The sequence below is a fragment of the Gekko japonicus genome, unplaced genomic scaffold, assembly GCF_001447785.1.
Source record: "Gekko japonicus isolate JY-2015 unplaced genomic scaffold, Gekko_japonicus_V1.1 scaffold2860, whole genome shotgun sequence".
NCBI classification, from domain to species: domain Eukaryota; kingdom Metazoa; phylum Chordata; class Lepidosauria; order Squamata; family Gekkonidae; genus Gekko; species Gekko japonicus.
Window position 1 is genome coordinate 19759 of NW_015169873.1, and position 10563 is coordinate 30321.

Here is a 10563-nt window from a genome sequence, read left to right on the forward strand (position 1 = left end):
CCATCCTTCTTTTCTTCTCTTTCTTTCATTCTTTCATTCCTTCGTTCCTTCTCTCTCTACTCTACTCTTTCCTCCTTCTGCAGCCCAACTCTAGTCTTCGTCCCCCCCCCACTGGCTGGGGAAGGGAAGGGGAGGCTTTTGAAGATGCCTCCCCCCCTTTTGCTTCCCCTTCTGACATCACTTCCGGTGATGTCAGGGGGCGTTGCATATGCTAATGAGCTATTATGCTAATATCCTAGTAGCTCATTATCATACCGTATGCTAATGAGCTCCTGCAGCTCTTTTTCTAGGAAAAGACCCCTGAGTGCCTGGACTCTAATCTGGGAGAACCCGATTTGATTCCCCACTCCTCCACTTGCACCTGGCTGGATGACCTTGGGCAAGCCATCATTCTGATAAGAGCTGTTCTTGAAAAAGAGCAGTTTCTGTCAAGAGCTCTCTCAGCCCCACCTACCTCACAAGGTGTTTGTTGTGGGGAGGGGAAGGGAAAGGAGTTTGTAAGCCGCTCTGAGACACCTTTGGGTAGTGAAGGGCGGGGTATAAATCCAATCTCTTCTTCTTCTTCTTTTTCTGCATTACTTCCAGGTGACGTAGGCACATTGTTCCATGTTGCTGTTGGGGGAGATCCTCTGACCCCAACTGGGGACTAGCAACCCCAGAGGTCATTTCGGGGGGGGGACCGCGGGGGAACGCAGTTCCCCGGGGTGAGGTGCAGGGGGGCGGGGCAAATGACAAAGCCCTGCCCCCTGCTTCCGGCCGCCCCGCTTCTGGCCCTCATTCAGCCAGGAGGAGGCAGGAGAAGAGGGAGGGTAAGTTGCTTCCTCCCCGCCTCTCCCCACCCCTGCCTGCCTGGGGCCAGGGAGGGCCTTGGCGGGGCTTCCTTGCACTCCCAACGGCCTTGCAGGTCCACCGCCGGGCCCCTGATGTCAGGGGGTGTGGCATATGCTAATGAGTTATGCTAATGAGTTCCCCTAGCTCTTTTTCTACGAAATGACCCCTAAGCAATCCTACCCTCAACCCAGAGCTGGCAACGCTAATACATCTACATCCACAACAGTCTTGGGACTGAGAAAAAAATTATTGAGATAAAAGGTTGCTGATTGAGTTTGGAATCAGGCCTCACCTGCTGTTATGGAGCCGGTGCCATGGTAGCACTGGGACTGGTCCCTTCCGCACGTCTCTCTGTCTAGGATGTCTTGGTCGGTGTTTAGTTTGAAGCCAGAATAGCACCGGTTGAAGCTGTTTGCTTCAGATGCTAAAATAATTTTTTAAAAATGAATATTTCTTGCTTCACAAGGTCTCTGGGGCTGGATTGCAGTGGGTGCCCCCTCCTTCAGAAATCTGCTTCCCTTCACCCGCCCCTCGCAGCACACCTCTGTTTTGAACAGCTGTGTGGCAGGCAGAAATTCAACAGGGATTGCAAGGTTTCATCTCCCATGCCAGGAAGTGCTGCCCATGTCAAATTTCTGTTTAGCCTGCGGCTCTGAAAGGCCCTCAGTAAAAGAGTCAGGGGCCTGTTGGTTTTATTTTATTTATTAAAACATTTAATCGAAAGTCCACAAGCCTGGGCACAGAGTCTGAAGCTTCCCCTGTCATCCCCCTCCCTGGCAACTGGTATTCTGAGGTACACTGCTCCTGAACATGGAGGTTCCCCTTAACCCTTGTGACCAAAGTTCCCTCTAAGCTGTGGAGTCTTGTGAGCAAAAATTCTACTTTGTGAGCTACTGGCGTTAAAGTTGTGAGCAAGCAATTTGGCTGCTGCATAGATTAGTTTGCTCTGGAGCCCTCCCTCTTGAGCTGAGACAAAAGTGTGTGAGCCGGAGGCTAAAAAACTGTGAGCTAGCTCACACTCGCTCAGCTTACAGGGAACACTGCTTGTGACTAGGGTTGCCAACCCCCCTGGTTTGGCAGGGGTCCCCTGCTTTTTGGGGGTGTCTACCCGCCGCTGGCCAGCTGACTGCCGGGGGAAGGCCCGCCCCCAAGCCCCAACACCGACCGCCACCCCTCTCTTGAGAGAGAGGAGGATCTCATTGGGCGCATGGAAATGCCAGTGGAACAGTCAGGTGCACGGGGAAATGCCGGCTCCCTGCAGTTAAAGGGGCCCCTTTAACTGCAGGAAGTCGGTGCGCTGGAAGAGTGGGTGGTCGGGTGGGGACGTCCCCAATGTGACATCATCACATTGGGGATGCCCCGCCCCCTCCGGGAACGCCCCCCCCAAAGTCCACCGCTGGGGGTGAAGATGGCACTTGGCAGCCCTACTTGTGACTCATGGGGGAAAGTGTGGTCAAACTGCTGCCAACGTATGGCAGCTCCACAGGGTTTTCAAGGCAAGAGAGGAACAGAGGTGGTTTGCCATTGCCTGCCTCTGCGTAGCAACCCTGGACTTCCTTGGGGGTCTCCCATCCAAGTACTAGCCAGGACCAAACAGGATCCGATGAGTTCTGACGAGATCAGGGTGGCCCGGGTCATCCAGGGCAGGGTGCCATTGTGATGATCACGAGCCATTAATAGACTCATCCTCTACGAATTTGCCTAATCTCCTTTTAAGGCCATCCAAACGAGCAGCTGTGATAGTTCCACATGTTAATCAGGCCCCGTGTGAAGTACGGCTGCCAAGTCCCCCAGGGGGGTGGAAATTCCCCACTAAAAGGGTCCCCAATCTGCCGGTCTGGATCCGGCCAGTGGGGGGAACCCCACCCCCGAAGTGGCCAGATCGGGCCAATGTGCGTGAGGAGCGAGAGGGGTGGCTGCGCGCCACGCGCCCGATCTCATCGTGATGATGTAACCCAGAAGTGATATCATCACGCTGGGCGCGTCGTCAGGCGACGCTCTAGCAATCACCCTGAAAACTCTATGGTACCATAGAGTTTTCAGGCCAGTTGCTAGAGCGTCGCCCGGCGACGTGCCCAGCGTGATGATGTCAGTTCCGGGCTACGTCACCGTGGCGCGTGTGCACGGACTCCCAGAGAGAGCCCTGGACTCCCCGGCTATTACGTTGGTAAGACTTGGCAATCTTAGTGTGAAGAAGTACTTTGACTGCCAATTAACTTTGATGGGCACCCCTGGTTTTCAGTGTCATGGGAAAGGGAGGGAAAAGTTTCCTGTACATCCTGCCGCCTGTTCTGCTGCAAGGAAAAATAATGTATTTTATACTCCCCTTCTTTGGTGGTGGTCTTACCATTCTCCTGATCGGGCCTTTTGAAGTCGTCAAGGTCTATCGGCTCCCGATTGCAAAGGTCACTGCGGCAATAGCGCACGCTGGAATGAACTGTGAGGTGCTGATGGCCAGAGGTGGAGGATCCTGTCTCGGTTTTAAGTCTCTCAGTGGCGCAGCCTCGGTAAGCAACTAACAGTGCCGTTTCTCCTAAAGCTCCCAAAAAATCAGGAATAAGTCAAGGAAATTATATTGAGAATAACTCAAAGCAGTAGCAAGGAGTTCCAAAGATCTCACATTGCCAATCTAACTAGTGACATCTCACTACAGATGACAATTTCCTCTCCCTAAGCAATTCTCCCCTGCTCTAACCAAGCTGATGATGTTTTACATTGTACCTTTGCGTCTCGAGTCCCTTCTTTACAACACACCTCCCACCTTTTGACTGGGATATGAGGGCTTTCTATCTCACGAAGGAAGTGTTGATTCTCAAAAGTTTATACCCTGAAAATCTTGTTGGCCTTTGCAGGGCGCTTTTTGTAGCGGGAACGCCTTTTCATACACCCCCAGGGCTATTTTTGGGCAGGAACGCACAGGAACGGAGTTCCGGCTGGCTCCCGAGTTGGCCACACCCAGCAGGAACTCATTAGCATAATAGGCCACACCTTACACCAGAAACTCATTAGGATTGGCTACAATAGGGGTGTGTGGCCTAACATGCAAAGGAGTTCCTGCTACAAAAAAAAGCCCTGGGTTTTGACAACAAACAAGGTAAACAGAATAAGAAGCAAAAGGTTACTTCTGGTAACATGGGGGCGTGGCCCAATATGCTAATGAGCTGTGCTGTCAGGGTGTGGCCTAATATGCTAATGAGTTCCTGTTGGACTTTGTCTACAAAAAAAGCCCTGTATACCCCTAATGTAGCCAATCCTCCAAGAGCTTACAGTAGCCCCTGTAAGAAGAGCTCTGTAAGCTCTTGGAGGATTGGCTTCATTAGGGGTGTGTCGCCTAAGAGGCAAAGGAGTTCCTGCTATGAAAAGAGCCCTGCCTTTACGGTTCTACTAGACTTGAATTTTGGTCTCTTACTATTTGGGTGTCTTAAGTCCCGTCAAGTTGCTTCTGACTCACGGTGACCCTATGAAGTTATGGTCTCCAAAACATCCTGTTGTTCACCGCCTTGCTCGGGTCTTGCAAACTGAGGGCCGTGGCTTCCTTTGGTGAGTCAATAGGTAGGATCTTCCTCTTTTCCAGCTCTCATATCAGGGTGGAAATTACTGTCACGGCAGACCCGTAGCGACGGTGGGTCATTTGGGGGCCATGCCCCCTCAGTCGCGAGGCATGCCCCACCACCCACATCCCTGCTTCACGCCTCACCACCCCACCCCAAAGGCTAGCTTGATGATCCGGTAATCTAATTAGTGATCGACTTTAGTTCCCCACTCCCCTGTCCCAACACCCCTGCTCCTGCCCCACCAACCAAAAATTCCTGGCTACGGGCCTGTGTTGCTGGCTTCTCCACAGGGATACTAGGCTTCCTCGGTGATCCCCCATCCAAATACTAATCACAACCAACCCTTCTGAGATATGATGGGATCAGGCTACCTTGAGCATTGAGGCCAGGGAACTCTTTTACTAGGCCAACCAAGCAAAAACAGGCCCGTAGCCAAGAATTTTTAATTCAGGGAGCCTTTAAATAAGTCAGGGGGCACTGATAAAATAAAATAAACTCACAATCGCCAGTTGGAGCAGGCAGGAGCAGGATTATTTCCCCTATTGTGGAGGGTGGGTGTAAGTGGAAGTCAGTCACTGACTCCCAGTAACCCGAGGAGGATCACCTCCTCCTCTCCTTTCCCCCCCTCAACCGCATTGGCTATGTGGAGTGCCGGGAACTATGGCGACAGTGGCGGGCTCCTGCTCCAGGTTCTTTATTTCTTTATTCCTGGCTGACTTTGTGCTTCCACGGTGACTTTCCCTTGGTCACGCCCCCACCCACCGCCCCGCTGCGGGGCTTTCTGCTGCAACACTTCTCAGTCTTGGAAGTGGCAGCCTGCCCAGGGAGACAAGCCAAAGGAGGAGAGGTGGGCAAGCAGATGAGACGGAGATGGCTGCTCTGTTGCTGGTGGTGGCTTGTGTGCGCTGTGCGTTGGTGCAACCGGGCTGAACTAAGGAGGCGGGAGCTGAAGGAAAAACCCAGTGTAACAGGCCGAATTCACCCCCCGGCCAGAGTAACCCCGGAGGGGTTATTCTGGCCTAGCCCGGAGTTACCCCTGCCGGGCCATGCCAGAGTAACCCATACTAAACCCCGCCTGGCTAGAGTGGTAAGTTAAATGTCAGCTGAATCCAATCTCCTTCTTTTTAACTTCTTCTTTTTAACTGCACAACACAACAACCTGTAACCCCGGGCTTAGTTTGACCTAGGCCAAAGTAACCCAGTTGCCTATACCAAACTATCTGAACCTGGCTGGGACTCACAGTCCCCAATATAGAGGGGTAAGTTAAATGTCAGTGTAACCAGCACAGTGTCAGCTTCTGAGGGTTTGAGGTCCATGAGAAACTTGTCAGCCAATCTGAGATTCCTCTGGGTAGTGAAGAACGGGGTATGAATCTAATCTCATTAGTCAACAGAGCCAAATATCAACAGTACGACGACTGAAATTTCTTTTGAGAGCCAATTTTTTAAAACTTAAAGTATATAGGTAGGTACATTTTTATTAACTTAATTAGGGTACTCCTAAAATGGCCTTTGCTAAAAACGTCCTCAATCTGATTGAGGTACGTTCACTGAGGTCAACCCCTTCCAACTCTCCCTTCCCCCCCCTTTTTAAAAAAAGGTTGCCCACAACTTTAGATTAGAAAGAAAGAAAGATGGGGAGAGCATAGAGGGAGGGAGGGCAGAGAGACAGAAAGAGGGAAGAAAAAGGCAAAGCGGGACAGGGGAGCAGACAGAAGAAAGCAGGCAGGCAGGCAGGCAGGCAGGCAGGCAGGCAGGCAGGCAGGCAGGCAGGCAGGCAGAAAGAAAGAAAGAAAGAAAGAAAGAAAGAAAGAAAGAAAGAAAGAAAGAAAGATGAATGCCAATAAAGGTATTTGTTTGTTGTAGAGAGAAAGAGAGAAAGAGAGAAAGAGAGAAAGAGAGAAAGAGAGAAAGAGAGAAAGAGAGAAAGAGAGAAAGAGAGAAAGAAAGAAAGAAAGAAAGAAAGAAGTATGCCAATAAAGGTATTTGTTTGTTGTTTGTTGTTGAAAGAAAGAAAGAAAGAAAGAGAAAGAAAGAAAGAAAGAAAGAAAGAAAGAAAGAAAGAAAGAAAGAAAGAAAGAGAAATGGTAGAGCAGAGACAGGTAAGTCAAATGAGAAAGCTGATTGACTTCAGTCTTAGAACTCTGCACACATCTGGCCTGGGGGGGTTAATCTGGGCCGTCCAGAATAACCCCTCCGGTCTGGATTAACCTACGGGGTTACTCTGGCCTGGCCCGGCAGGGGTTACTCCGGGCTAGGCCAGAATAACCCCTCCGGGGGATGAATCCGGCCTGTTACACCAGGAGGGGAGGCTGAGGGAGTGCTGTGTTTTTCTCTCCTTTGGCAGCCAGCTTCCTTGGGTGATGAGGGCACAGGCGCATGCAAGCGAGCGAGGTCTGCAATCTTGCACTGGAGGGAGAAGGGGAGGGATTTCCGTAGTTGCAGGGTCAGCCACAGAACCCACAGCTCCCTGGCCCCGTCTCACCCGCTTGCCAGCCCGCTCGCCTGGCTGCCTTGTGCTGCTTCATGCCGTGGCCACCCTGCGCTGCCAGTTTGGGTCTGCCAGCCCGGGATGGCACCTGTGGGGCTGCTGGCAGGTGGGCAAGTTGTGGGGCCTTGGCAGGAAGTCGGGGGCGGGCGGGCCCCGAAATGCTTCAATGTAGCTACGGGCCTGAGCAAAAACCTCCAAAGGAAGTTCAGAAAACTAGTGAAGGGCCAAAAATTAAAACACATCAGTAGGTATAGGCAAAAATACACATGTGTTTATTTCAGAAACCTATAAAAACCTCTGGTGGGCCCCCAAATAAAGCCTCATAAAATAAAGTGGACAAATGCACAAAAAGAACCTCATATAACCTGACGTGTTTCGGCCCAAAAGAGCCTTCTTCAGAGGTCAAATAGTACAGAAGACAACATGCAACAAAGCCCCTGTTACACTCGTAAGGCTGTAAAATATTGAAATAGGACCAAACATGGAATGTTCCGATCTGGAATTGAAGGACACACATACAAACACAATTTTTTCTTTGTGGGGCCACGAAGGTATCTGGCCTTGTGTCGGAAGCAATCCCATATGCTGGAGGTAGTAATATTGCCAATATGTACTTTCCAATATAGATCCTAAGAGTGTAAGTAGAATCCGGGCCAACGTTATGTATCAGTATCAGTGACCTGAATTGGAAGATACACATTGGCAGGGCTATTTTTGGGCAGGAACGTGAAGGAACGGAGTTCCAGCTGGCTCCTGAGTTGGCCACACCCAGCAGGAACTCATTAGCATAATAGGCCACACCCAACAGCACAAACTCATTAGGATTGGCTACCTTAGGGGTGTGTGGCCTAACATGCGAAGGAGTTCCTGCTACAAAAAAAGCCCTGGGTTTTGAGAACAAAGTAAACAGAATAAGAAGCAAAAGGTGGGTGTGGCTGGATGACCACACTTCTGGTAACATGGGAGTGCGGCCTAATATGCTAATATGCTGTGCTGTCAAGGGTGTGGCCTAATATGCTAATGAGCATCTGCTGTTGGGTGTGGCCTATTATCCTAATGAGTTTCTGCTGGGCTTTTTCTACAAAAAGAGCCCTGCACATTGGCAATATTAATATCCCCAGTATGTGTCACTGATTATTTTATGAGGCTTGATTTGGGCCCCTACAAAGTTTTTATATATTTTTAAATTTATTTATTTATTACATTTATGAATCGCCTAATCCCCACAACCGTGGGGGCTCTAGGCGATGTACAACATTCTAGAACCATAAAAACATATAAAAACAAAGATGTGTACTTTTGTCTATACACACTGATTTTGTTATCTTTTGGCCCTTTACTAGATTTCTAAATGTCCTTTGGAGGTTTTTCCTTGGTCAGTTTGGTTTTTCTTTTCTTTTCTTCCACTCTCTTTGTGGGTGCTCTCATTTACTAGGGACAGTTATTTTGAAAGGTTGTTTTTACCCCTAATTTTTTTCTTCGGATGTCCTCTAGGACTGCAGGGAATTTTTCTCCACACAGGTTCTTGAACCCTGGGATTTGAACTGTTGTTTGGAAGCTTTTTCCTGGGCCCATCTATCAGAGCCTTGCTTACCTGTGCTGAGCACCAGAATTGCCTCTGCGCACGCATTTTCACTGGAGGAGCAGTTGCTGAAGATGCCTAATGACAATTCATGGCCGATCGGATCTCTGGAAACAGGCCCGATGAAGGCACTGCTATGGCACCGCAAGGCAAAAGCCCCTGAGGAAGAGACCAAAATGGGAAAGCGAAAATGGCAAGCCAGAAATATGTCAGAAATAACTAAGCCGTTCCTTTGCTAAAAGGTCCACCTGTTCCAAAACGGACAAACTTAAAATCTACAACATACCCATTTTAAGACTGACTTACATTTATCCCTAATTAATTATTTACTAGTATAATATAAAACCAAAATCCTCACGAACGGCATTACACTGCTTTTGTATTTGGGTATTGCTTTGGAGCAAGATGTCCACACGGCAGTCACACGGTGAATTTGCCGCGGGAGAGCCACGGGTTGTGGGCAGATTATCCATGCGCGATCACACCCCCACATCTGGGAAGTGGAGTGCACCCGTGGCCAACCCGTGGTTTACCGCCGAAAATCCGCGATAAAAAAGCAGTACCTCCAAAGTACTGGCAAACGGTTTGCCACGGGCTGCCTCCAGACTCCCGCGGTGTGATTGCGCTGGCACGCGGCTTCCTCCTCCGACCCCTCGGTTATGCCCCGGTGCCGAGAGAAGGACCCATGGTGTGCCGCTGACCTGTCTGATCGCATAATCGCGGATCAAACTGCACCGGGGCAATTTGCCACGCCTCCCCCTCGCGATATCCGGCCCATGTGACCGGGGCCTATGTTGATGACTTCTAGGAGCTTTAGCTGATCCACTGATTCAAATAATCCCATGCATGTAAAACAGCCAAGATGGACATCCGTCTTGTTTTTAGCTATCTATATTCCAGCAAGCAGTAATAATTGTCTGTCACCCAGTCACAGCCCACTCAGGGTGACCCCAGCCAGGACTATGGGGCTTCCAAGGCAGGAGACCTTCAGAGGTGCTTTGCCATGGCCTGCCTCTGCGTAGCAACCCTGGACTTCCTCGGTGGTCTCCCATCCAAGTACTAACCAGGGCCGACCCTGCTTAGCTTCCAAGCTTCGCCAACATTGGGCTGCCCTGGGCTATTCAGGCTGCTCAGCATTGTCTTCCAAGAGGCATATCCTGATGAGCAAAAGAAAGGGAGAGACCCTCCTTGGGCAGGAACTTCATATTCTTTTTTTTTAATTAAATTTTTATTTTAAAACACTAATTCATACATATTATTACCATATCAACAAAAACATTTTCCTTCTTGCTTTAACAATAAAATAACAAGTTGAATGAGTTACATTGTTTCGCATTACAACAAAACCTATATTTGCCTTATACCTAAATACTATTGTTTGGGTACTGTGTAAATAATTGTAACTTCTTTTATGATAGAGAAGTCAACCTTAACGGTGCTTTTTATGGTGACTTTCCAGGGGAATTCACTTACATGGTAGGAAATAGGGCTAGTTCCATTGATTACATGCTGGTCTGTAATTCCCTGCTCCCTAAAATAAATAACTTTAAGGCGCTCCGCTATTCGGAAGGAGACCATTTACCATTACATTATGCTTCCGCTCAAGTTGGAGCAGCCTAAAGCTTTATAGAAGAAGAAGAGAAGAGATTGGATTTATACCCCGCCCTTCACTTGGAGTCTCAGAGCGGCTTACAAACTCCTTTCCCTTCCCCTCCCCACAACAGACACCCTGTGAGGTAGGTGGGGCTGAGAGAGCTCTGACACAAACTGCTCTTTTTCAAGGACAGCTGTGCCAGAGCTTGTGACTGACCCAAGGTCACATCAGCAGGTGCAAGTGGAGGAGTGGGGAATCAAACCCGGTTCTCCCAGATTAGAGTCCGCACACTTAACCACTACACCAAACTGGCTCTCAGTCAAGATTGAGCACCCAGGTAAAAGAGTTAAGTGGACAGAAAAGTTAGGTAGTGAAATCAAGGAATTTCTGAACTCTGAAATATCTCAGAGGTATATTACATCAATCGTAAATACAAACTCCCTTCAAGATCCCCTAATTTTCTATCAGGATCTGATAAATGAACTTACCAATATTTTAACCGAACCAGCTA

General features: G+C 49.3%; 1 protein-coding gene across 1 annotated transcript in view; it reads right to left on the minus strand.

Moving 5' to 3' along the window:
- The window catches only part of LOC107115688 (ly6/PLAUR domain-containing protein 5-like), a 14642-nt gene that overhangs the window by 1933 nt on the left and 2146 nt on the right, over positions 1-10563 (minus strand). Inside the window, exons 2-4 of the mRNA XM_015417446.1 lie at positions 8471-8617; positions 3179-3364; positions 1124-1255 (exon numbers count right to left, since the gene is read on the minus strand). Coding sequence (XP_015272932.1) covers positions 1124-1255; positions 3179-3364; positions 8471-8617 — 465 coding nt within the window. The remainder of the gene's footprint in view (positions 1-1123; positions 1256-3178; positions 3365-8470; positions 8618-10563) is intronic.